At 44.9% G+C, this 27595-nt stretch overlaps 1 protein-coding gene across 3 annotated transcripts in view; it reads left to right on the top strand.

Moving 5' to 3' along the window:
* The window catches only part of LOC139557132 (paired box protein Pax-7-like), a 70846-nt gene that overhangs the window by 23139 nt on the left and 20112 nt on the right, over positions 1-27595 (top strand). For all 3 annotated transcript variants that reach the window (XM_071371532.1, XM_071371531.1, XM_071371533.1), the window contains exons 6-8: positions 6079-6278; positions 21058-21223; positions 21589-21788. In XM_071371532.1, coding sequence (XP_071227633.1) covers positions 6079-6278; positions 21058-21223; positions 21589-21788 — 566 coding nt within the window. The remainder of the gene's footprint in view (positions 1-6078; positions 6279-21057; positions 21224-21588; positions 21789-27595) is intronic.

The following is a 27595-nucleotide window of genomic DNA, read 5'->3' as shown; positions in this document are numbered from 1 at the left end:
CAAAACCTAGGAAGAAACCTAGAGAGGAACCAGGCTATGAGGGGTGGCCAGTCCTCTTCTGGCTGTGCCGGGTGGAGATTATAACAGAACTATGCCAAGATGTTCAAAAATGTTCATAAGTGACAAGCATGGTCAAATAATAATCATGAATAATTTTCAGTTGGCTTTTCATAGCCGATCATCAAGAGTTGAAAAACAACAGGTCTGGGACAGGTGGCGGTTCCATAACCGCAGGCAGAACAGCTGAAACTGGAATAGCAGCAAGGCCAGGCGGACTGGGGACAGCAAGGAGTCACCACGGGCGGCAGTCCCGACGCATGGTCCTAGGGCCCAGGTCCTCCGAGAGAAAGAAAGAGAGAAGGAGAAAATTAGAGAGAGCCAAGATTTTCAAAATGTTCATAAATGACAAGCATGGTCAAATAATAATCAGGAATAAATCTCAGTTGGCTTTTCATAGCCGATCTTTCAGCAGGACACAAGCCCAAATATACACTGGAGTTGCTTACCAAGACGACATTGAATATTCCTGAGTGGCCTAGTTACAGTTTTCACTTAAATCGGCATTAACATCTATTACAAGACTTGAAAATGGCTGTCTAGCAATGATCAGCAACCAAGTTGACAGAGCTTGAAGAATTTGATAAAGAATAATGTGCAAATATTGTATAATCCAGGTGTGCAATGCTCTTAGACTTACCCAGAAAGAGTCACAGCTGTAATCGCTGCCAAAGGTGATTCTAACATGTATTGACTCAGGGGTGTGAATACTTATGTAAATTAGTTATTTCTGTATTTAATTTTCCATAAATTTGCTAACATTTCTAAAAACATGTTTTCACGTTCTCATTATGGGGTATTGTGTATAGATGGGTGAGGAAAAAATCAAATTAATACATTTTGAATTCAGGCTGTAACACAACAAAATGTGGAATAAGTCAATGGGTATGAATACTTTCTGAAGGCATCGTATGTATCCCATTCAAAAGGCAAAATTGTCACCATTATAATCAGCCCTAGCACTTTCTGTAATCGACTGGCTCTTCGCAGTGAAACCAAAACACTGGGGCAGGCAGCATGTCTTTTATTTATGCCGTGGCACATTCGCCCGTTGTCCCCCTGTATTGGGGGTGGGGGGATCTGCTCGTCTGCCTCGCCATGGTCCTATTTGCGTGATAAGAACCTAGCATGCCAATCATGGGATCTGGCGGAGACAAAGATGAGGTCCAGGTTGAGCCTCTCTATCGGCCAGCAGCGTCTGCTTCATTACCATAATCTCCCTTTCCATTATCGGCAGAGAGGCGCTGACCTTCCAGTTCCAGTGGGCTGCTGTCAAACTTTATTTAGTTTCATTCGGCGGTCGTTGTTCACCACGGTCATGTGACACTGGGCGTACAGCGGCGTTAAGGTTGTTACCGTCAGATCAGAACACAGCGTGGAGATGTGGTGGTGGAACTCCTTACCAGCCACTTCGTTGCATGTTTAGATTCGTTGCCTCAGCTTCTGTTTAGTCAAACACACAATAACATAGAAAAATACATTTGAGAGACAGAGAGAGAGAAGTGGGGGTCTTACGTGGTTTTAAGGTGATTCCAAACATGAAGAAGATCGGTCTCTGACATCGGGCCAAATCCTCTCACAGATAACCATGTGGGATGACAGAGAGAGAGAGAGAGAGAGAGAGAGAGAGAGGGAGAGGGGCAGAGGGGGACACAGAGAGAGAGGGACACAGAGAGAGGGGGGGAAGAGAGAGAGAGTGAGAAAAGGAGAGAGACAGGGAGGTAAATAGAGAAGGTGAGAGAGCGACATAGAGGGAGAGCGAGAGAGTAAACAAAGTGATGCAAAGAGAGGATGGATACTGTGCTATTCCGCCCCTCCCCCACCCTCCCTAAATCATGCAGAAGAGAACAAATAAATTCCATGCCATCTGTGGAACGAAAGGCTGCGGCCACCAGCCACCCGAGCACTCCAAGGTGCCTCTGGAAAGTGATCTGCTGGCCCACTGCACCAGCCTAAAATGTTGTCATGGCGAGTTAACGGCAAATCGCTTTGCACCAACACCCCCAAAACCTCCCCCAAAACAACAACAAAGGGATATACGATGTATGTATAGATCTTTACTTGAAAATCTATGGGCCACTTAAAAAAAAAAATCTTTATGTGAAGAGAAATTGGCACTAGGAATTTATTTAATTAATGCGGCCTCATGTCCTGCGGCCACATGTAATCTGTTGAGAATTGTCAAGCGTGAGCTTTGGGGGCTGTGTAGGGGGTGTGAGGATGGGGGAGACACAAAAAGACATCCACCGTGAGACTCCTCCAGTGGCCTGTAATGAGAGTCTCCATCTAATCCCATAATTCCTTGTTTAATTAAACCACCGAGCCTGCCCAGAGTCCAAACCAGGTTGATGAGCCCTTTATTTTTTGTGTGTTTGGTTATTTTTCTTGTGGCGCTTCACTTCACTTCACTTCATAGGAATACAGTCACATGAACAAACAAATGCATAGAATGAATGTGCATCCACCCACAGACTCCTATGACTAATCCCCAGAGTTGCTTGCATCACTCCTGTCCTATGTGTCTTGATGACAGTTGTATTCAGAGTAAGACTACTATATTTACAAGTGTCAAGTGTCATTACCGATGTATTTTGAAGCCTTTAAATGCATACCAGCGTTGTTTCTCTCGCAGTGTTGAAGTTTATTAGTGCTGTTGGCGTTAGAGCTGTAGGAGTTGCATGCCACACCCAGGTTCTGCACTCAATTGTCCCCCCAGGGCTTTCATCAGAACACTAGAAAGGAGCAGACAGGAGGCACAGGCTGACACATTATTACTATACAGCCCTGCTAACCCTCAAGTACCTCAACGCTTCTCATCATATCTGCCGCTCGAAAACCTCCCAGGTTTCACATGGTACACACACACGCACGTGCACGCGTACACACAGACACACAGACACACAGACACACACACAGACACACACACACACACACACACACACACACACACACACACACACACACACACACACACACACACACACACACACACACACACACACACACACACACACACACACAAATACATACACAGAAATACACACGCACAAACAAATACATGTATACTCACCCACCCGTATGCCCAACCACCCACCCACCCACCCACATGCACGCACAGACACACACATTCATCATCTGAGGATTCTGAATGAGTTTAGAATCAGTGACAGTGACTCAAATGTAGAATCACAGCTGTCATTCCGAGATCCGAATGGAAATATCACCCAGAATCACCCTGCCAGTTGGAGTCCACATTTGACTGTTGTCACTTCCTGCTATCAGAGAGGTCTGATTTGAGCGCCAGTCACAGTTCCTCCATAACCATCCTTTCTTGTAGCACAGGAATTGTGTTACACTTGATGATTTGAAATGCAATGTATCCACATGTGTGGTTGAGTTCTGTTTTTTAAATTGGTAAATAAATCAAATGTTAAAACATTATTCTGGGCAGCCACCGCCCTGCGTTGCTGAGGCCATGAAAGAGCAGAGAAAAGAGAAAGGAGTCTGTCATAAGGGAGAAGACATGTCTGTCAGACCCGGACCCGAACCAGACCCCGCCCAGACCCAGACCAAGACCCAGTCCTGGTAGGCTGGAAGGCTGTGGAGGCAAACAGGGTCAGAGGCACGGTACTAAAGCGTATCGGCGCTGAGAGGGACGCAAGGAGGAAGCAGGGACACTGACCTCCCTCATCTATCCCACTCTCCCCTCCCTCCCTCACTCCTCTCTCTCGTTCTCTCCATCCCCTCTCCCCACCACTGCAGAGCCAGCATTGCCACCAGTCAACTCCCCCCATAATCGCCTGGCCACTGATGCGGCAGCCTGGGACCTGCACCCCTCTCTTCCCCCTCCCCTCTACCCCTCCTCCTCTATCTCCCCTCCTCCCCGGGCAGGCTCTGCTTCTCATCTCCCCTCTCCTATCCTATCCTCCTCTTTCCCCCCTCTCCTTCCTCCATCCCTAGCTCCATGCATATCTATGAGAGCAGCGAGAGGCGGCTGTGCAGCCATCCCTAATGTGGAATGGCTTAAATGCAGGGAGAAGCAATGGGGAGGATTAGGGCCCTGTGTCTGGAGAGCTGAGCCTCTTCAGGCGGCCGGGGGTGTGGAGGGCCATTTGGAGAAGGATCAGCTCCCATGCACACTCACTGCCCCCAAACACTGTCAATAAATATATATAGCCTTAAACACCCAGGGAAATGAGAAAGAGGGACCCTCGTCGACCCTCTCTGCTGTCCGCAATGGCTGGGCGACGGACAGACCTGACTGTCAATGTGTACTCAAGTGTACACTGTGTCCACTTCGAACATGAGTGTTTTTGATACAGTTAAAAAAATGCATTATTATTATTATGGTTTGATAGTAGCACAGTGTGTTGAGTAGTGTGTCGACATTCAATGTCCAACTGGCCAACCTGAATGAATGTGTTTGGTGAAATAGCCTACATTTCATTTCAAACAGCCTGTTCGTAACAAATATGTCACAAACAAGGGACTGTATGGAACCTCACCACTGTGAAGTCACATGTTGTCCCTGGTGTACATACATACGGTCACAGAGATCCTATTAAATGATGTACGTAATTCTATGCATACGGCATCACATTACCAGTAGCCACTTGCTCTATTTGCACCCCGATTTACACATTTCATTAGAAACAATGGCGTCGCATCTTCGCAGTTTATCCTTTGCATGCTCTACCCCAGCACAACGCCGACCACGAACCGTAATTAAAACCGATGGCTGTACTTACCCGATAGTCTGTCACTGTGGTTATTTTAAAACACCAGCATGGGTATATTGCATATTGTGTGGCACTGATTTCATTCAATCCCCACCACACAATAATATATTGGCAATATTTACACACTGCCAGTTTGTTGTCACGTTGCGCCCCAGGCCATGGTGGAAGAATAGTGCTACACGGATCGCCAAGGTGGTCTGGAGAGATTAGCGCCCCCCTCCAATCTGAGCTACCCGCCCCAGGGCATTCTGTGTACTGATGCCGGATTGTGTTGACAGAAAAGGCTCTCATATAAATAACCACACAGTGAAGAAAATACAGTCGTATTCCCTTTAGAGGAGCCATGTCACTGGAGGACACAGCCACCCTCCCCGTGTATCAACCACTGCCTCCCTCGGTGAACAACATCTCTCCATGGTTGTTACTAACACGTCTTTCTTGCACTCAAACCCACGCTTGTCTTTTTAACTGCTAGCCCTGGTTTTGCAGATAGCGGCTGGTTTAAAGAAGGTTTTACTTGGAAGGACTGTGATATGTGGTTGTTTTACCCACTTAAGTTGAATGCATCGACATTGCTCTGGATAAGAGAGTCGGCTAAATGACTGAAATGTCAACTTGAAACTGTAGGAAACTGCTATTTTAAGGAATGTTTTAATTGTCTTTTGAAGGTTTTACGATAGGTTTTACGATAGGTCTTTTGAAGGTTTTGTGATAGGTGGTTGTTTTACATACCTGAACGCACTGATTGCAAGTCAGTCTGGATAAGCCTGTCTCCTAAATGACCTAAATGTCAATTTGAATGTAATATTTCGGTAGACATATATATATATATATAGTACTTGAAATTCATATATGGTGATTCTCAAACTATGTACATTTGAATACATTTTCGCCATCGTAAGTTGTCGTAATGCTTTCACAACCTTGATATGCCACCTGCTATAATGGTTAATTGGAGGTTTGCTTCGTTGTATTACATGGGATGTGCAATGATGTAAACAGGGCATTGTATACTATGACACGACAAAGGTAATTTGGACATTTGATTGCTATGACCAGTCATGCATGTCAACAATCTGCATCATCATAGTCAAGAACCAAGAATATACAGCCGAATAAAGAAATCACACAGTCAAATGCATTTTCAATGGAGTGGTACTGCCATAAATGTGTTATAAGCAAAGTAAAAATAATATCGACTGCTTCAACAGTATGGTACGGTGTCCATCAGTCGACTGAATTACAAAAGAAGACCAACTGTCTGTCTCTGTCCCCGATGCAGGTAGCCGTATGGACGAAGGCTCAGATGTGGAGTCGGAGCCGGACCTTCCCCTGAAGAGGAAACAGAGGCGCAGTCGCACCACTTTCACGGCCGAACAGCTGGAGGAGCTGGAGAAGGCCTTTGAGAGGACACACTATCCCGACATCTACACCAGAGAAGAGCTGGCCCAGAGGACCAAGCTCACAGAGGCCCGTGTACAGGTAGGACATGCTGTAGATGCATGCACGCACACCAACACGTCCGGGTAGTGTGTCCTCTCAAAAGCCTTCTCCAGCTCCTCCAGTTGCTCACGAAGCACACATGCGCACGCACGCACACACGCACGCACGCACGCACGCACGCACGCACGCACGCACGCACGCACGCACGCACGCACACACACACACACACACACACACACACACACACACACACACACACACACACACACACACACACACACACACACACACACACACACACACACACACACACACAGTCTTGTACAGCTAACCTTGTGGGGACACACAATTCAGTCCCATTCAAAATCCTATTTTCCCTACTCCTAACCCTAAACCTAACCCTAAGCCGTACTCTTACAATAACCTTAACTCTAACCCTAACCTTAACCCAAAAACCTAACCTTAACCCTAACCCTAGCTCATAACCCTAAACCTATTTCTAACACTCATTCTAACCTTAATCCTAAAACCCCTAAAAATAGCATTTGAACTTGCGGGGACTAACAAAATGTCCCCAGTTGGTAAAATCTTTGTTTGTTTACTATTCTTGTACTATTCACAAGAATAGTTAAACATCCACGTCCACACACGCAAACACACGCAAACACACGCAAACACACGCAAACACACACACACACACACACACACACACACACACACACACACACACACACACACACACACACACACACACACACACACACACACACACACACACACACACACACACACACACACACACACACACACACACACACACACACACAAACACACACACACATTCAACACACCTCTATACTAGTACTAATCACAAGCTCAGAAGTCCCACATGTGGTACTTTCTTGTCTGAGATTCTATGGGTCAAGAAGAACAGAAGAGCGTGTCAGAGCCAGCACCTACTCCTCAACACTTGAGAAAGAGAGAGCACAGCGGGGATGACGATACCCTATAGGATTAGTCCTCTCTGTAGGGAGTGAGTATGGTTTTCAGTGTGAGAGTCAGCCATAATGGGAGATGTCTGAGAGCACAACACAATGTCATCAGATCTACTGTAATGCAGGGGTATGGAATGCAAAATAGCTGTGCTTGTGCCAATTTTGGGGGGGAATGTTTCATCATTGTGGCCTTCCTTCCAAATTCTTTAATTGGGTTGGGGGGGGGGGGGGGGGTCTAACATTAATAGAACATTTATTCAATTTCAATTTGGGAAACAGTTTCCTTTTCATATGTCTTGGAACTTACACTCACAATGTAGCTAATTTGATATTACTGTATGACTAGCCTGTGGAGTGGGCCTATGCACCATGCTAAATGCTGAATGTTTATGGAGGGTTTAAGGTTTTTAGTAGTCAATGGTGTTTTTATAGTGTTTGTTGGCTTTCTTTGGCACCCAGTTGTTGTTGATGAGTGTTATTGCTGGATTTGTTTGGCACAGACAATTTTTTTGTAGTTTTTTTTTGGGGGGGGGGCTGCTTCCCGTGGATATCCACAACGGCAGCTATGCCCTTCTCAGTAGAGGGGGGATTCTCAGCCAGGATTGCCACCGCTTTTGGCATTTTCTGGCACCATTCTCGTTCTTCTCGCACGTCCACATATTTTCAAGCCTATTGTTTTCGCACACCATTTCGTATTTATCAAATGCGTCCAATTTTTTTATTCCGACATACGTAAAGGGTCTCGTAAGACTTCAGCTGTTCCAAGCCGGCCAGAGAGCAGTTCTTTCTTCGCACTTAAGTCAAGTTTTGACACCTCCTCTGTTCTCTGTAAGTTCCTTTTTCCTTCTCTAAGTAACACTGAAGGGAAAAGACAGTGGAGTTATAGCAACAGCTGTTGGATCCGAGTGAGGAGGGGGCTTGGGGAAGACAAGTTGGGGTTGCATTCCTGATGGATTTCTCACTCCTTATACTCTTGGCTGGGATCGTTTCTTCCCACCACTTTCAAGCCCACCGCTCCTTGTAAAATTCACTGCATATTAGAGAGGATCTCTCACCCTCTCTCGGGAGCCCCTAGTCCACCACCAGAAACATGAATCAATCAAGGGCTTGTTTTAAGAAAAAAAAGAAGAAGAAGAAGAGGAAAAAGAATGGACCAGGAGTGTCTTTCCTTTAGCCGTCAGTCCTGTCCTCACTCTCTTCTCACCCCTCCCTGCAGCCAGTGTTTCACTTCAGGACCTCCAGTCTACTGCGACACGACAAGATAGTCTTTGTCTCTGACCATCCAATGCGAACAATCGTAAACAACGCATGTTTTTAGACACCTCATTCCCATTGGACATGGTAGCACACCTCTGTGCTGCAGTTTACTTTCTAAATGTAATATGTTACAGTTACTAGGTACCTGTCCAAAATGTTTATTAGTAATGTAACTTCTGGATTACCCAAACTCAGTAACTATTCTGATTACTTTCACTTACTTATGGATTACTTTCCCCTTTCCCCTTAATTAGAAGAAAACAAAATGGATCCATCAAATGCATTTGGTGTGTCATCATAGTGGTTTCTGACTTGTGGTCAGACTCGCTCAGGTGGAACATACTTAAACTTGCACCTTTTTTCGATGCTAAATTGAATGTCATTGAGAAAACATCCCATGCATACCCCACAAGACATGCCACAAGAGGTCTCTTCACAGTCCCCAAGTCCAAAACGAATTCACGGCAACGCACAGTATTATACAGAGCTATGATTGCATGGAACTCACATCTCCAATTACTCAAGCAGAATGAAAAATGACATTTAAAAAATGGATAAAACAACATCTCATGGCACAATGGGGACTGAAATGACACACACAAACCCACGCACACACATACAAACTATATCACACTCTAACGCACACAATCTACACATACATTATTAGTTAAATTAGTTATATTGTTTGTATATCGTTGTATTTAAAATTAGTGTGACTGTCCTTGTCTATCAGTATCAGTGTCAGTGGTAGGAAAAAGTACCCAATTGTCCTACTTGGAGTAAAAGCAAAGATACCTTAATAGAAAATGACTGTCACCCAGGAAAATACTACTTGAGTAAAAGTCTAAAAGTATTTTGTTTTAAATTTACTTTATTAGCAAAAGTAAATGTAATTGCTAAAATATACTTATATACAGTGGGGCAAAAAAGTATTTAGTCAGCCACCAATTGTGCAAGTTCTCCCACTTAAAAATATGAGAGAGGCCTGTAATTTTCATCATAGGTACACTTCAACTATGACAGACAAAATGAGAAGAAAAAAAATCCAGAAAATCACATTGTAGGATTTTTTATGAATTTATTTGCAAATTATGGTGGAAAATAAGTATTTGGTCACCTACAAACAAGCAAGATTTCTGGCTCTCACAGACCTGTAACTTCTTCTTTAAGAGGCTCCTCTGTCCTCCACTCGTTACCTGTATTAATGGCACCTTTTTGAACTTGTTATCAGTATAAAAGACACCTGTCCACAACCTCAAACAGTCACACTCCAAACTCCACTATGGCCAAGACCAAAGAGCTGTCAAAGGACACCAGAAACAAAATTGTAGACCTGCACCAGGCTGGGAAGACTGAATCTGCAATAGGTAAGCAGCTTGGTTTGAAGAAATCAACTGTGGGAGCAATTATTAGGAAATGGAAGAAATACAAGACCACTGATAATCTCCCTCGATCTGGGGCTCCACGCAAGATCTCACCCCGTGGGGTCAAAATGATCACACGGGGTGAGCAAAAATCCCAGAACCACACGGGGGGACCTAGTGAATGACCTGCAGAGAGCTGGGACCAAAGTAACAAAGCCTACCATCAGTAACACACTACGCCGCCAGGGACTCAAATCCTGCAGTGCCAGACGTGTCCCCATGCTTAAGCCAGTACATGTCCAGGCCCGTCTGAAGTTTGCTAGAGAGGATTTGGATGATCCAGAAGAAGATTGGGAGAATGTCATATGGTCAGATGAAACCAAAATATAACTTTTTGGTAAAAACTCAACTCGTCGTGTTTGGAGGACAAAGAATGCTGAGTTGCATCCAAAGAACACCATACCTACTGTGAAGCATGGGGGTGGAAACATCATGCTTTGGGGCTGTTTTTCTGCAAAGGGACCAGGACGACTGATCCGTGTAAAGGAAAGAATGAATGGGGCCATGTATCGTGAGATTTTGAGTGAAAACCTCCTTCCATCAGCAAGGGCATTGAAGATGAAACGTGGCTGGGTCTTTCAGCATGACAATGATCCCAAACACACCGCCCGGGCAACGAAGGAGTGAGAAGCATTTCAAGGTCCTGGAGTGGCCTAGCCAGATCTCAACCCCATAGAAAATCTTTGGAGGGAGTTGAAAGTCCGTGTTGCCCAGCAACAGCCCCAAAACATCACTGCTCTAGAGGAGATCTGCATGGAGGAATGGGCCAAAATACCAGCAACAGTGTGTGAAAACCTTGTGAAGACTTACAGAAAACGTTTGACCTCTGTCATTGCCAACAAAGGGTATATAACAAAGTATTGAGATAAACTTTTGTTATTGACCAAATACTTATTTTCCACCATAATTTGCAAATAAATTCATTAAAAATCATACAATGTGATTTTCTGGATTTTTTTTCCTCATTTTGTCTGTCATAGTTGACGTGTACCTATGATGAAAATTACAGGCCTCTCTCATCTTTTTAAGTGGGAGAACTTGCACAATTGGTGGCTGACTAAATACTTTTTTGCCCCACTGTATCAAAAGTAAAAGTAAACGTATAATTATTTCAAATTCCTTATATTAAGCAAACCAGACGACACCATTTTAATTATTTTATTTTATTTACGGGTAGCCAGGGGCACACTCCAACACTCAGACATCATTTACAAACGAAACGTGTGTTTAGTGAGTCTGCCAGATCAGGGGCAGTAGGGATGACCAGGTATGTTCTCTTGATAATTGCATGAGTTTGACCATTTTCATGTCCTTCTAAGCATTCAAAATGTAACAAGTACATTTGGGTGTCAGGGAAAATGGAGTAAAAAGTACATCATTTTCATTAGGAATGTAGTGAAGTAAAAGTAAAAGTTGTCAAAAATATAAATAGTAAAGTAAAGTACAGAACTCCCAAAAAACTACTTAAGTAGTACTTTAAATTATTTTTACTTAAGTACTTTACACCACTGATTAGTGTTTTGTTACTTGTCGTGCTGCTTCGACAAAAGCTAATGGCGATCCGAATAAACCAATAAGCACCACAAGATTTTTCCCACCATTTGTGGCTGAAATGACAAATAGACTGTAGCCTATATGAAATGTTGGAGTATTTAGCTACCTCAACATGTGATCCACTTCAGCTGTTTTACTCGTTTTATTTTTCTGCACTACTTGTTAATTGTTGTTTGTGACTCTGTTTGAGCTGTGTTTGAGCTGCTATTGACACACCTCCCTGTTAAAACTATTCAAGAGATTAAAACACAATAGTCTGGTGATAGTCTGGTGAACTTGGGTAAACCTTTGTTGGTAGTCTGCAACAAGAGATCTTGTAACTCTTCTTGCACTGAACATTACCACATTCAATCCATTTAAAATAGTAGTGCAACCACACTTTTACATGTCTTTAAAATTGTGTTGGAGACCAAACTGGAAGCCATCTATAACTGACAGACAGAATGCAGTTTCGGCCTGGGTTAATCACTGATCAAAATTCAAAAGGATGCGCTGATCTGTCGTCTCTGGTCTATCATCATCAATGCATCCACTCTTATTTATAGAGTTTATCTTGTGATCCCGACAAAACAACTTTGATTATGACGTGATCCTCTCTGGACTTCCATACTGAACAGCATTTGGTGTCCATATTTTTCCTGTCTCAAAAGCAAACATCATTGGGACAGTGGGATTGGTCAGCCACGGATCATGTGATGTGGTTGTTGTTGGCAGTCCATATCAGAGGCTCTGTTTAGCTTTCAGCCATGTTAGTAGGTCAGCTCAATGTCCCATTCTCTTAGCACAACCCCCACGGGGGAATTAGGCCATTATACATATTTATAGCTCACTGACTGATTCAAGTAAAACATGACTAAAAGGGACATTTTTCTTTTTTTTGTCAATAATGCGGCTAAATTATGTCATGTGAAAGCCTGAGGTATTTGAATTGTGGCAGTAATTTCGTTAGGCGACTTTCCTTATAATCTAATTCTGGGAGGCTTTGAAAAAAGCTCGAAAAGGTCATTCCAAATTACATTTTTGAAAAGGTCACTGAAAAAAATGTCCAGGACATGAAAATAACATAAAAAAGATGGTGTGCTTGTGTAATGCTCACACCAGTTATTGTGGACAAATGTAGTTTACAGTTTGGCCAATGGACAAAGTAATTCCAAAGATTGGCAAATTGTTCCTTTGTCAGATGTCTTATTGCGAGGATGGATGGAGGGATGGATAGATGGGTGGGTTAATGGATGGATGGGAGGCTGGGTGGATGGATGGATGGATGAGGGTGAGACACAAATGTCATATTTCTAAGTCATGTCCACATTGACCTAAAATCAATTATTGGTATACCCAGGACAAAGTCTTCCACGTTTCTGTACTCTTTTCCATCACCCTTGAATATACAACTGACCATGCAAGAGGCATCAGTCAACTACTGACTGGACCCCAAGTTAAAACACATCTCTGCCAAATATAACAGCATACTCCCCTTCCAGGGTGGGTTCTCTACGGTAACAAAGGGCTTTCAGTCCTCCATCCACAACAGACTGAAGAAGAAGGTCCCACCTGAGTTAGTACTTTACTGTATGTCTTAGAAACTAATTGGATGTACAAATTGGGATCCCACTTCTGACACCAAATGTGCCAATTAGAATTAGTGCTCATTCAAAGTAAAGCGGTTCATGGGAGACGATTAACGGGACCAGAAGCTGAGCTCCATTGACACCCAGTCATGACTCGGTGCGTGTTAAAAATGGCTCCTTTCAGGGCACCACTGAGAGGGGCTGTTATGAAGGAATCAGACACCTGGTGCTTCTGGGGTAACTGTTTTTACGCTAGCCCTCGACAGTGCCAGAGACAGGGCAGACAGGGGCCTAGGGGTCTAGAGTCAGGTACCCGGGGAGCCAAAGGAGAGGGTAGACAAAGGTGGCCTGAGCCTCTTAGCTTGTGCAGCACACCATGGCCTGGTTGTTGACCTGGCTGGTGCAGCTGTTGCCTGCCTGCCTGCCTGACATGGTATCCAGATGTCTGGGAGAGGGTGAGAAACAGGGCTGCTGTGGTGTGTGTGTGTCATGGGGAGGGGGGGGGGGGCTTCTATGAGAGGGGAGGAGTCTTCAGCATCAACAGATTTCTCATTTCATGTGGTTCTCATAGAGAGAGACATACACAGAGAGAGAGAGAGAGAGAGAGAGAGAGAGAGAGAGAGAGAGAGAGAGAGAGAGAGAGAGAGAGAGAGAGAGAGAGAGAGAGAGAGAGAGAGAGAGAGAGAGAGAGAGAGAGAGAGAGAGAGAGAGAGAGAGAGAAACAGCCCATCTGTCTTCATAAGTCACCACCACTCCATAATTACATCAAACCAACTCACCATAGCTTATCCCTCTCCACACACACACACACACACACAACACACACGCACGCACGCACGCACACGCACGCACACGCACGTGCACACACACACACACACACACACACACACACACACACACACACACACACACACACACACACACACACACACACACACACACACACACACACACACACACACACACACACACACACACACAAATACAGCCTCTGTTTGACAAATGAACATTTTACATTTACATTTTTACATTTAAGTCATTTAGCAGACGCTCTTATCCAGAGCGACTTACAAATTGGTGCATTCACCTTATGATATCCAGTGGAACAACCACTTTACAATAGTGCATCTAACTCTTTTAAGGGGGGGGGGGGGCTAGAAGGATTACTTTATCCTATCCTAGGTATTCCTTAAAGAGGTGGGGTTTCAGGTGTCTCCGGAAGGTGGTGATTGACTCCGCTGACCTGGCGTCGTGAGGGAGTTTGTTCCACCATTGGGGTGCCAGAGCAGCGAACAGTTTTGACTGGGCTGAGCGGGAACTGTACTTCCTCAGAGGTAGGGAGGCGAGCAGGCCAGAGGTGGATGAACGCAGTGCCCTTGTTTGGGTGTAGGGCCTGATCAGAGCCTGAAGGTACGGAGGTGCCGTTCCCCTCACAGCTCCGTAGGCAAGCACCATGGTCTTGTAGCGGATGCGAGCTTCAACTGGAAGCCAGTGGAGAGAGCGGAGGAGCGGGGTGACGTGAGAGAACTTGGGAAAGTTGAACACCAGACGGGCTGCGGCGTTCTGGAACGACACTGATATGCATCTAGCCCAACGACAGGGATGAGAACTACCAGATCTTTAGGACCGAGCCATGGCTACCTGTCTTACTTGAAACATGTTCCACTGCTGACAACATAACCACACTCTCCAACCCACAGACAGTGATAAAGAACATGATTCCCAGTCACACAGAAAATGTATGTTTTCTGTCAATGGGAGTGTCAATGGGAGTGACAGGTTTGTGAGAATGGAGTGGTGGCTGTTAACAGGCGACATGGAAATTGAGAATGTATATCAATGATTACAATTGTCATATCCTTCCACGTTACACCTCCATGTAATATGTGTTAGCCTAACTCATACTTCACTCCATTACTTATTAATTCCATACATAAATACATAAAATCAACAATACACAGTGTCAAAGTATATCATAATACCTTGATACCACGATACCTTGACTCGCTTAGATCACCTCGGCAGTGGAGCTGGCTGAAAACGGAGCTCTAGGCCTGAAGCCTTGTAGCCTTGTAGTGCAACTTGCCCTGCTGCTACCATTCAGAGTCAAAGCTGCTCCTCCAAGTCATTTGTTTTGTGCGCCACAAAAGAACAAATGGGATTTGTGTCGACGGTGGAGTTGGAAGCAGTGGCAGTGTACCCGCGCTGGTGTTCAAACAGAGGGGTTTATTATTAGAGTTGAAATGAATTTCTTTCAGTCTCTCTTTACTCCTGATACTTATCGGCCTAATCCGCCCCTCCACTCCCCGATTCACACTCCCAGCTACTTTAATTAGCATAGCGCCAACCCGGCTAGCAGACGGAGAGATCGAACAAGGGGGGAGAGAGATACAGGGAGAGAGAGAGAGAGAGAGAGGAGAGAGAGAGAGAGAGAGAGACTGACTATGATCAGTCTGGGGCTAACTGGGAGAATCCTCTCTCTTGGTCTTTTGTTCTGATCTGTGACCATCGTTGCCAGGTTACTGGTGTCACTCCTTCTGTTGTAGAGTGGTGTCTCATTAAACCCTATGGAATCCTTCGAACTCTGGACACAATCGAGGCCAATACTTTTCTAACAAGACATATAGAATGGGAATACCCTACAAAAATGGGACGAGTTCCATGAATAGGAAGAACATGAGCATCTTCGTGACCGTGTGTGTGTGTGTGTGTGTGTGTGTGGTGTATGTTTGCATGTGTGTGTTTGTGTGTGTCTACATGTGTATCTGAGTGTGTGTGTGTGTGTGTGTGTGCGCGTGTATGAGTTTGTGTATGTGTGTGTACGTCTGCATGTGTGTGTGTGTTCATGTGTGTGTCTGCATGTGTGTGTGAGGATATATGTGTGTGCCCTGGTTCATGTGGACCATCTGTGGGCAGTAAAACAGCATATCTCTGTCTTTCCATCTCCAGTGGAAAGAGAGAGAGAGAGGCCCCGCGGCCCTCTATCAGGGCTTGACCTCTGGATGCCTATGTCATGTAACCTCAGCCCTTTACTCTCCAAAACCCCTCCGCTCTCTCGCCCTCACCCTGCCACCTAGAGCTAAAGAGAGAGAGCGACAGAAAGACTGAGATAGAGAAGAGGCTACTGCAAAAGAGAGAGAAAAGATTGATGTTGGGCTTTTTCATGCCTCTTAGTCGCTGTTATGTTGGACTTTTTGGCTGTGAAATTCAATCACGTTATCCAGGTTTTACTCGTCATCGTGCCCGTCTCCAAGTCATTCCCCCCGCCAGCCAGCCCAACAGTAATCCCAGACGATATCTCCCCAACTGGAGAAGATACGCACGCACACACGCACACAAAGCACACACGCACAGGCACGCACTCACACAGGCAGGTATACATACACACACACACACAAAAATAGAACAGAATGGTTTTTAGCTCTGTTGTGAGCTAAGCTAGGTAATTTACTACAGTCTTTATTTAGGGGAGGAGCTGGGGAGTATGACAGAGAGAGAGAGAGAGAGAGAGAGAGAGAGAGAGAGAGAGAGAGAGAGAGAGCGAGAGAGAGAGAGAGAGAGAGAGAGAGAATCCTTCCAAGGTGACATTGCAGTCAGATTCCAGAGCAGAGTATCAAGTCCTTGGTGGTGCTCAGAGCAAGCCTCTTAGGAAATCCACTGAGCCCTGCAGCCGCACTCACACAGAGCAGACTTACTGTAAACACACACAGTGAAAAATAAAAATAAAACCTACAATGTGACTGGTATGTTAAATGCAATGGGCTTTCAGTAATGATTTTATTCATAAGGAGTGGACGTTAAACCTGTCATGAATATCTTACGCAGTTGTATGTATGAGATTCAGTTGTCATGAATCTTTTGTACATCGTTTGTACACCATTGGTGATGATTCTGAAGTGAAGCAGAGAAAAGGCTGCTAAGTTTGTGAATTGAAAGTGTCTTAGCCCACTCCTCTCACTCTTAGCACCTAGGGCAAACACTGCCTCGTGTAATTATTAGAGTCTACCCTTTCGAAAATAGAACTCCAAATTATATTCTACACTTGAAAGGCATGTTTTTCATTTGCACAAATGTAAAACTGCAAATGTAGTCGATGAGGAGAGGAAGAAAGTGGGTAGCCCGGGGCAAAGTATAGGTGGTGTGTGTGTGTACTTTCACTCACTTTTATTCTCATATTGTGTGTGTGTGTGCGCATAAGTGTGAGCACGTGTGTGTGTGTGTGTCTGTGCCTAATCGTGCGTGTTCGGGTGTGGTGTGTAGGCTATCCATCTGCGTGTAGGCCCGTACTTGTACAAGGTTTCTCTCTTTTATTTGCCACGTTTAATTAAGACCCGGCAATTAGTGTCCTGTGGAGTTGAAAGATGGGTAATTTGTGCCTATAGCCACGCACTGCTCTTTCATTTACCAATCTGCTTAATCTGGGCCTATGGGAGTGGAGAGGGAGGCTGACAATACAAGAGGTACAGGAGGGCTGGGGGCTGAGGGAGCTATAGCTCGGGGAGTGGGTGAGGCCGAGGGGGGGGGGGGGGGGGGGGCTAGCACCTGGAATATCAGTTTGGGCCTATCACTTTTGCATGTACTGTAGGGTGAAATTAAGATGAAACTTTTTGTCGAGAATAAGTCATTCATTGATGTCTATGGGAGAATGGTGTGTAAATGTAGAGTTTGACACACTTCTCTGAAGTTAAGATTCTCTCACATTAATGTTATTCAGCAATCACGCAAGAGAAGCATCTGTGTTTCGTACCTGATCTGGCCAAGCCATATGGACGCGTGTGTGTGTGTGTGAGCAGTGGAGCACAAATGTGCATCCCTGTCCTAGGCCATCCATCCGTTGATCCATGCGAGCCAGCTGAAAGGTAGCGTTGCTGGGGCTGAGAGAGAGCCTGTTTAAAAAGGCCTCTTTGTGGCCCATTCAAGCCAAGCCTCTATTGTATCCTTCTTTCAGCGGCCCTCTCAATGGGCCGGGCCCATTTGGGAGACAACAGGAGATTAACTGCACAGACAGTGTATTAAGTGCTGATGAATCGGCCCCAAGAGCCATAGATCAATGACGCAGGCCTACAGTCTCTTACTGCATATGTAGAAACATACATACAGATTTAGGATCTTAAGTTGATCACCCTGTTGCAGGATAACTTTCCCGCAATGCACGACATTTAAAACTTGTAGTGTATTTGAGGTTTAAAAAGGCTCCTGAAGTTTCTAATTTCCACTTACAAAAAATGGATCAAGCCCTATAAAAATGTCAATGAATTATAATCCACATAATAATTCACATTTCCTGTTGGTGCAGGATTATTTTCCTCCTGTAGCAAACTGGAGCCTTTAACTGGTTATTTAAACACACATAGGTGGGTTAGGGAGGGGAAAGATCCCTTACTGCCCATTTTAGATTTACATTTACATTTTACATTTAAGTCATTTAGCAGACGCTCTTATCCAGAGCGACTTACAAATTGGTGCATTCACCTTATGATATCCAGTGGAACAACCACTTTACAATAGTGCATCTAACTCTTTTAAGGGGGGGGGGGTTAGAAGGATTACTTTATCCTATCCTAGGTATTCCTTAAAGAGGTGAGGTTTCAGGTGTCTCCGGAAGGTGGTGATTGACTCCGCTGACCTGGCGTCGTGAGGGAGTTTGTTCCACCATTGGGGTGCCAGAGCAGCGAACAGTTTTGACTGGGCTGAGCGGGAACTGTACTTCCTCAGAGGTAGGGAGGCGAGCAGGCCAGAGGTGGATGAACGCAGTGCCCTTGTTTGGGTGTAGGGCCTGATCAGAGCCTGAAGGTACGGAGGTGCCGTTCCCCTCACAGCTCCGTAGGCAAGCACCATGGTTTTGTAGCGGATGCGAGCTTCAACTGGAAGCCAGTGGAGAGAGCGGAGGAGCGGGGTGACGTGAGAGAACTTGGGAAAGTTGAACACCAGACGGGCTGCGGCGTTCTGGATGAGTTGTAGGGGTTTAATGGCACAGGCAGGGAGCCCAGCCAACAGCGAGTTGCAGTAATCCAGACGGGAGATGACAAGTGCCTGGATTAGGACCTGCGCCGCTTCCTGCGTGAGGCAGGGTCGTACTCTGCGAATGTTGTAGAGCATGAACCTACAGGAACGGGTCACCGCCTTGATGTTAGTTGAGAACGACAGGGTGTTGTCCAGGATCACGCCAAGGTTCTTAGCACTCTGGGAGGAGGACACAATGGAGTTGTCAACCGTGATGGCGAGATCATGGAACGAGCAGTCCTTCCCCGGGAGGAAGAGCAGCTCCGTCTTGCCGAGGTTCAGCTTGAGGTGGTGATCCGTCATCCACACTGATATGTCTGCCAGACATGCAGAGATGCGATTCACCACCTGGTTATCAGAGGGGGGAAAGGAGAAGATTAATTGTGTGTCGTCTGCATAGCAATGATAGGAGAGACCATGTGAGGATATGACAGAGCCAAGTGACTTGGTGTATAGCGAGAATAGGAGAGGGCCTAGAACAGAGCCCTGGGGGACACCAGTGGTGAGAGCACGTGGTGCGGAGACAGATTCTCGCCACGCCACCTGGTAGGAGCGACCTGTCAGGTAGGACGCAATCCAAGCGTGGGCCGCGCCGGAGATGCCCAGCTCGGAGAGGGTGGAGAGGAGGATCTGATGGTTCACAGTATCAAAGGCAGCCGATAGGTCTAGAAGGATGAGAGCAGAGGAGAGAGAGTTAGCTTTAGCAGTGCGGAGCGCCTCCGTGACACAGAGAAGAGCAGTCTCAGTTGAATGACTAGTCTTGATGAGTCTAGATGCATTACAAGATTCATGTTCGCCTTGAGTGTCTGACCTGTGTTTGTCTTGATGGCTGCAGTTTGAGACAGCGTTGACTAGGTGCTCAAAGACAGGAACACCTTCCTAATACTGAGTTGCACCTCCCCCTTTTACCCTCAGAACAGCCTCAATTCGCCAGGCATGGACTCGAAAGCGTTCCACAGGGATGCTAGCCCATATTGACTTCAATGCTGACTCCAATGTTTCCCACAGTTGCGTCAAGTTGATTGGATGTCCTTTGGGTGGTGGATCATTCTTGATACACACGGGAAACTGTGCAGGGTGAAAAACCCAGCAGCGTTGCAGTTCTTGACACAAACCGGTGCACCTGGCACCTACTACCATACCCCATTCAAAGGCACTTAAATCTTTTGTCTTGCCCATACACCCTCTGAATGGCACACATACACAATCCATGTCTTAATTGTCTCAAGGCTTAAAAATCCTTCTTTAACCTGTCTCCTCCCCTTCATCTACACTGATTGAAGTGGATTTAACAAGTTACATCAATAAGGGATCATAGATTTCACCTGGATTTACCTGGTCAGTCTATGTCATGGAAAGAGAGTTCTTAATGTTTTGTACACTCAGTGTATAATGCCGGCAAAACCTTAAGCCCAAACCTATTTCCTATTTTCACATCAAATTCATCTAATTTTGTCCCAAATGGCACCTTTTTCCCTTTAGTGTCCACAGATCTCTGTGTAAAAAGTAGTGCAGAAAGTAGTGCACTACTTTGACCAGAGCCCATAGATCTCTGTTTAAAGGTAGTGCACTACTTTGACCAGGGCCCATAGATTTCTGTTCAAAGGTAGTGCCCTATAGGGAAAATTGATTTAATTTGGGACGCACACGGTGTGAATCAGCCTTTCAACCCAGCCGTTCCATTATTTTTTTATTTGATGTATTCCAACACCAGCACATGTGAAACTAGTGAAGGAGTTTTTTTTTGCAGTAATTTTGCCCATGGTGTGTGGGGCCCTCACACTGATGGTGTTAATTAAGATTTAAATGTGTTTGATTGACGCGATAGCGATTATCACCCCCAAAATAACACTGGGTCAACCAGTTTGAATGAACAGTTAAACAGTTAATTGCAGGTTCTTTGCCTTGGTCTGCCTCCCTCCCTTTCAAGTCTTTGTTTTCAATTTTTTTCTTTTTCTTTTCCTCCTTCCTGCCGTGCAGTCTCTCATTCATTCATGAAAATCCTCTTTCTCTCTAGGTGTGGTTCAGCAACCGACGGGCCAGGTGGCGTAAGCAAGCGGGAGCCAATCAGCTGGCGGCGTTCAATCACCTGTTGCCGGGCGGATTCCCAGGCAGCGGCATGCCCACGCTACCCACCTACCAGCTCCAAGATTCCGGCTACCCCACAACCACACTATCACAAGGTATAGACATCTCTACCACCACCTGCGAACACATGGTCCTAACATGTAGTGTTGAGGTACCATTATCAAAGTTGGTTAGCCACGTAGTGCTAGTGTGATCTAATGCTAATGTATTTTAACCTTGTCTGAGACCTGAAGGCGAATGTTACTGTAGCTCCTTGAGCTAATGCCTAGGATTTAGGTCAGTGGGCTAACACGGACTCGTGGCGCATAGATGACATCTGAGTCACGTACTTGATTCGACCTGTTACAAAACACCCAGTAGCGCTAAGATGATATTGCATTCCTATGGTGCTGTGTATGTGATCATCACCTATGACCTTAAATGTGATTTCTCCCTGGTCCTCCTTCTTTATAAACCCCAGACGTTAGTGGCACGGTTCACCGCCCTCAGCCATTACCACCGTCCACCATGCACCAGGGAGGGCTGTCGGGCGGGGACGGCGGCTCGGCCTATGGCCTGTCGTCCAACCGTCATGGCTTCTCCAGCTACTCCGACTCCTTCATGAGCCCCTCGGCACCCAGTAACCACATGAACCCCGTCAGCAACGGCCTCTCCCCACAGGTAGGTCCTGGGGTTCAAATGGTGGCATGTCAGGGTGTGTGGATCTGTGTATTTGTGTGGAGGTATTATTCCACTGCTCGGAGGGTGTGTGTGGGTGTGTGTACAAGTCATGTGTGTACAAGTCACGTTGGTGTGTGAGGACAATTCTTCCGTACTAAGAAATGTACCTGCAACCTATAAAGAAAACACTCTGAAGAGAGTATACTTTTCCACGTCCCATTCAATTCAAATCTAAATCTTGTGCTGTAAAGAAATCTTGCTACAGTGCCAGAAAGCGAATCTCGATTGATAGGTTTTTTCTTGTCCAACTGTTTATTGTTATTGTTTATTAGGATCTCTGACAAATGCTATGATTGTTGATTGCATAAGTCCAAAACATGCATTCTCGCAACTAGGAGAAGAGTTGTGTTTTTGTCGTACCTCGGAAACCCAGTGTCTGCTTTTGATAGAGTAACGCCCAGTGGCTTGTCTCTGATTAAGAGGGTCTCTCGTGGCTTTGACTGTAAATGTGTCAAGTACAGAAGATACCAATATCCTCTTGCTACAGGGGGATTTTGGATGATAATGTTTGACAATTAATTTCATCCCACATCCCTGAGCCTCAAATCAAATGAGGACGATTGTTTGACACGTGGATTCTAAATGAATTAGAGTTTGAACTTGAAACCTACAACCATGTTCGACAAATCCTTCGCTCGACTCAGTAGGCACTACAGGGAAACAACTAATACGAAGATATCCTAGAAAAGAAAAGACGTAATCACATTCAACTAATGAGTCTTTTCACGCAATTGTCGAGCTGTGTCTACCGACATCATTTTCGGAATTAACAGACGTCTCTGTCAAAGCGCTCTGTCCTAATGCATTGTAACTGATTAAAAAAAATAAGGCTTAGCTACCCAAGACAAACTTCCATAGATGAATGGTGGCATGGTAAATGACCTAGGCATTACGTATTTTTCACTCCGAAAATAGAGATGAATTCATCATTGAACGTTAAGGCATTATTCTATGAGACAGGTATACCATTTTAACAGTGGCGTGCCGTGGGCCTGGGGCCTAGGCCTTCAGTGAGGTACTACACAGTCCCACCCGAATTAATCCACCTCTTATTATCATCAATTATGCCATGGCTCTAGACACTATACATTTAGACAGAAACGCAGTATAACCAGGCGTTGCGTCACCTTGAAATTGACAAATTGAAATTTTTGGGTAAACAGTGTTTAACAGACAACTCAAGTTTGCAAAGCCAGTGTGGCTCCAAACACCAAATCGATCACTTGCAAGTAATAGGCATTCCCAGCAGTACAGTTTGCAGTGCTTCTCGGAGCCTTTGAGCCATTGACAGCGCTCGTAGTTGAAACTTTGAAAGTGGCGAACGAACCCTTTTCCCGCCTGTGACAGGCTTTGTAGCGTCGGCGTCGGGCGACCTCTCCTTACAACGTCTAACTTTTCTTGAAAAGTTCGTCTTGAGAATGGCGTTATAATTATATCCTCGACGAAATCGATATCTTCTCCTCCTTCCGCCATTGTGGGTTCAAAAAACAGCTTAGTAGAGTTTCCTAGATCTGCATAGACCTGCCCATAGGACCTGCCTCTCAATATTGGTAATCCAATCAAAAGACGTGGACGCCCTAGGCCTGCTAGCTGGCTCCTGTGTAACACTGGAGCCAGCCAGCAGGCGTACAATAGCCAACTCTAAAGCTGATTGGTTGACACACAATTTTAATTTCCATTCACTTTAAGCTACAAGCGCCCGCACTGTTGATTCTGAAGGCCTGAGAGCAGATTTTAGACCCCTGGCAACACATGATGGCTGAATATGATTGGATAAAAGATCTAACATAAAGACCAGCCCTCCAAATCTCAACCTGGGGCTGGAAGCAGTGCAACCAAGAGGAAAGCTATGAAATGAAGAGTATAACTCTTACTCTGGGGAATAATTTAATACATATTTGTGGGAAAATATATTTAAAAAAAATATATATTCTGATGATGTTTAGGCCAGCAGAGAAGGCCTTGCAGGCCCTGACGGCCCACCACTGCATTTTAATGATATAGAGCTTCTTCCTCAGATTCTAAGTGATAACTTGATGTTAACAAGCCTGCTCTGCCTCTTCTGTGGGAGGTCCATCGGGTTTTTACATAAGAGTCTTTCTTTTCTTGGTCATCTCTTATTAGAGGACAGTGGACTCGATAAGGGAATGTTACACCGCTGTAATCAATTGGTGTCAGAGGCCTTTAATGTTTCCTTTCCCCTCTATCGTCCGCAATGCTATTGTTGTGTGTGCGTGCGTGCTTGTGTGTATGTGTGTGCGTCCGTGTGGCATGCAAATAGGAATTGTCCACTTTATCCTCTCACGGCATCTTGAACAATAACCATTGAAAATTAGAATTTCTGATCGGGTTTGATTTTTAACGGCCACAGAATAGAGAATAGGACGGATGTTGATGCAAACCACTGGTGAGGAGGAAATGATATGCAATTACTCAACAAAACTGGGCAGTCCAGCCCACCCGGAGCAACAAGATCTGACTAACAAGCAGAAAATAAGATTGAAATGGTGTTTAAAGAGTCTCAAATTTAATTCAATGCCACATTTGTCCGCAATTACCCCCGCATTCACACATATTTTATTGCGAGCCCCCCCCCCCCCCCTTGAAATATTTCTCAAAGCAGATTGAGAAAACTGGTAATACTTCCTCTCTTTTTTTCGGCGGAGAAGAGAAGAAAGAATGAAGGATTTGGGTGACAAAAAAGAGATTTTCTCTTGTACTGGAGAGTTGGGGGATAACAGGCACGTTCCTCAGCGTTTTCTGATTGTTAATCGTAGTGGTGGGGCTTTGGGAGGCTAATGCTTAGCGCTGCAAACCTGCATAAATATCAGGGACATGGGTTGGCTTTTCCTTATGATTATTAACGTGACTCCCTCTCTCCCTTGCTTGTTCGCCGGTAGAACAGATAAAATAACAAGACTTCCCTGTTTTACATTAGGGATTACGACGCTATAGTTCCCAAGCCTACTGTATGGGCAAGAAGAGATTTTTCTATTAAGAGAGGCCTTTACTTTGATTTTGCATACGTATGCGTTTATGTATTAGCAAAGGCATTTGAAAGTGATTTTTTTTATTCAATTTTATTCTAATAGGAAATACCTGAACTCTAGTATTTTGTAAATTAATTTCGAATAACATTACTCTAAGAATTTAAGAAGACGTGTTTCATTTGCATTTGAAGTGACAGAAGCATTTCAATCACGTGATGTTAATTCACAGCACCTCAGAAAATGACATGAAATCCGTAACAATGGGAGTTGTGTCAGCAACAGAGAAATGAGTTGTTAAAGCAGGTGGGTCAGCGATTCACAATCACAACCCATCCATTCTAATACGTTGCTCTACATGGGTGCTATTGTAAAGGTGTGTGTGTGTGTGTGTAAAATAGTTTGACATTTCTCCAGTCTTAGCAGCTCTATCTAGCTCTTCTCAACTCCCCTCTCTCTATCTCTCTCTCTTTCTCGCTGTCTTTCTCTCTCTCTTACCCCTTCGCCCAGGTCCACATGTGACATGTGGCAATCCCATCAACCTTTCATTGTGGGAGAAATTAATGTCCTCCCTGACAGCAGGACTATCACAGTTCAGCCCTCCAGACCACCACATTGCGCTCTGTGCAAGCAACCCCTGGCCGTGCCCCTGCAGACACAAATACTATCCTCTCCTCCCCTTCTCTCCTTCCCCGTCTCCCCCCTTTTCTGCAGGGAAGGCTCATAGCATATGCTGAAGAAGCTGCCCCCCTCTTTTTTCTTCTAAATCGAAATTCCTCCTCTTCTTCTCTTTCTTTTAAATCTCCCTCACTCTCTCCCTAAAATGTTCTGCTTTTCCCATCTCTCTCTTTCTCTCTGTGGAGTATTTTTGTCTGTCCTCAGTGTGGGCTACTATTTCCCCAATCCTTCTGTATGCCTTTAATAAAGCGTTCTATATGCGCACAGCAGAGAGAATATTTCCTTTACAGCAGGCAGGAACATATGGGAGGAGATGCAGCTTTCCCCAGTATGATTAGCCCATACAGTGCCAAAGCACGGGAATATATATGGAAATGCACGTGAGAGTGTGTGTGTGTGTGTGTGTGTAAATAACATTATTTTATTCCCCCATGCTTTTGTTGTAGTTTGTTGTTGTGTGTTATTGGGGATGTGAGCAGAGGAGCATTCCTCAGTCAATCCAGCCTTTACAACTTCTTCTTTCCCAAAGGAACATTTCTGTTCCAAAGTGGTTGTTTGTACATTTCCTTTCCTCGTTACAAGACTAAGATGTTTTAGGGAGTTTGTGTCTTGTTGGTTGTAATTGGTTTGACAAAGCTTGCAATGGAAAGCGCTTTACTTTGATCCAACTGTGGTTTATGCAACTAACATCAGCCCCACAAAATATTTATTCCCCCAATTTTTGTACCAGGACAAGCATTTTGTCTTGAAGTGATACTGGTATTTGCACATATTCCATACTGTCCCACACAACTTTCTTTTAGTGGGTTGGTGTTAGTGTACAAATGGATACTATTGAGGTTGTTAAATAACTTTTAAAACCTCACCTTTGTAGCTGCCGTTTTAATTTTTTTGCTTTCTATGTTATTTTATTATTGTTTTAATGTAAAGTGTGTAGCGATTCTAAATACACTTTAAATAAAGTGCATTTATGTTGTCAACAACAGTAAGCAGCACTTAGAATTGCCAAGTACTGTACTGTAGATGTAAACACAAGCCAGCTGCACCTTCTTTTCCCTCCCTTTTGTGCACTACATGAAAAACCTGTTCCAACCACATTCTATTGCTTATTTAATTCCCCGATTCCGATAGAACCTGTTATAGACAATAGCAATCTGCATACTGCGTACCTCAGACAGATGACCAAGACCAAGTCATTACTAGTCAAGATGAAATAGTTCAAACTGAAGATAAGAAGTGAATATGTTCTAGTAGCATTGTGCCAGAGTTGTGCCAGCGTCCAGAACACATTTGTTCTCTGTGGGTGTTGTCTTGTTTGGTGTCCATTGAATGTTACTGGAGGCTGCCATTCATTGAACGTTACTGGAGGCTGCCATCCATTGAATGTTACTGGAGGCTGCCATCCATTGAACGTTACTGGAGGCTGCCATCCATTGAACATCACTGGAAGCTGCCATCCATTGAACGTTACTGGAGGCTGCCATTCATTGAATGTTGCTGGAGACTGCCATCCATTGAATGTTACTGGAGGCTGCCATCCATTGAACGTTACTGGAGGCTGCCATCCATTGAACATTACTGGAGGCTGCCATCCATTGAACGTCACTGGAAGCTGCCATCCATTGAATGTTACTGGAGGCTGCCATCCATTGAATGTTACTGGAGGCTGCCATCCATTGAACATTACTGGAGGCTGCCATCCATTGAATGTCACTGGAGGCTGCCATCCATTGAATGTTGCTGGAGACTGCCATCCATTGAATTTTACTGGAGGCTGTCATCCATTGAACGTCACTGGAAGCTGCCAACCATTGAATGTTACTGGAGGCTGCCATCCATTGAATGTTACTGGAGGCTGCCATCCATTGAACGTAACTGGAAGCTGCCATTCATTGAACGTCACTGGAAGCTGCCATCCATTGAACGTAACTGGAAGCTGCCATTCATTGAACGTCACTGGAAGCTGCCATCCATTGAATGTTACTGGAAGCTGCCATCCATTGAATGTTACTGGAGGCTGCCATCCATTGAATGTTGCTGGAGGCTGCCATCCATTGAACGTTACTGGAGGCTGCCATCCAT

The sequence above is a fragment of the Salvelinus alpinus genome, chromosome 28 (genome assembly GCF_045679555.1).
Source record: "Salvelinus alpinus chromosome 28, SLU_Salpinus.1, whole genome shotgun sequence".
Lineage (NCBI taxonomy): Eukaryota > Metazoa > Chordata > Actinopteri > Salmoniformes > Salmonidae > Salvelinus > Salvelinus alpinus.
The sequence above is the reverse complement of the archived record's forward strand: the minus strand, read 5'-3'. Positions and strand labels throughout refer to the sequence as shown.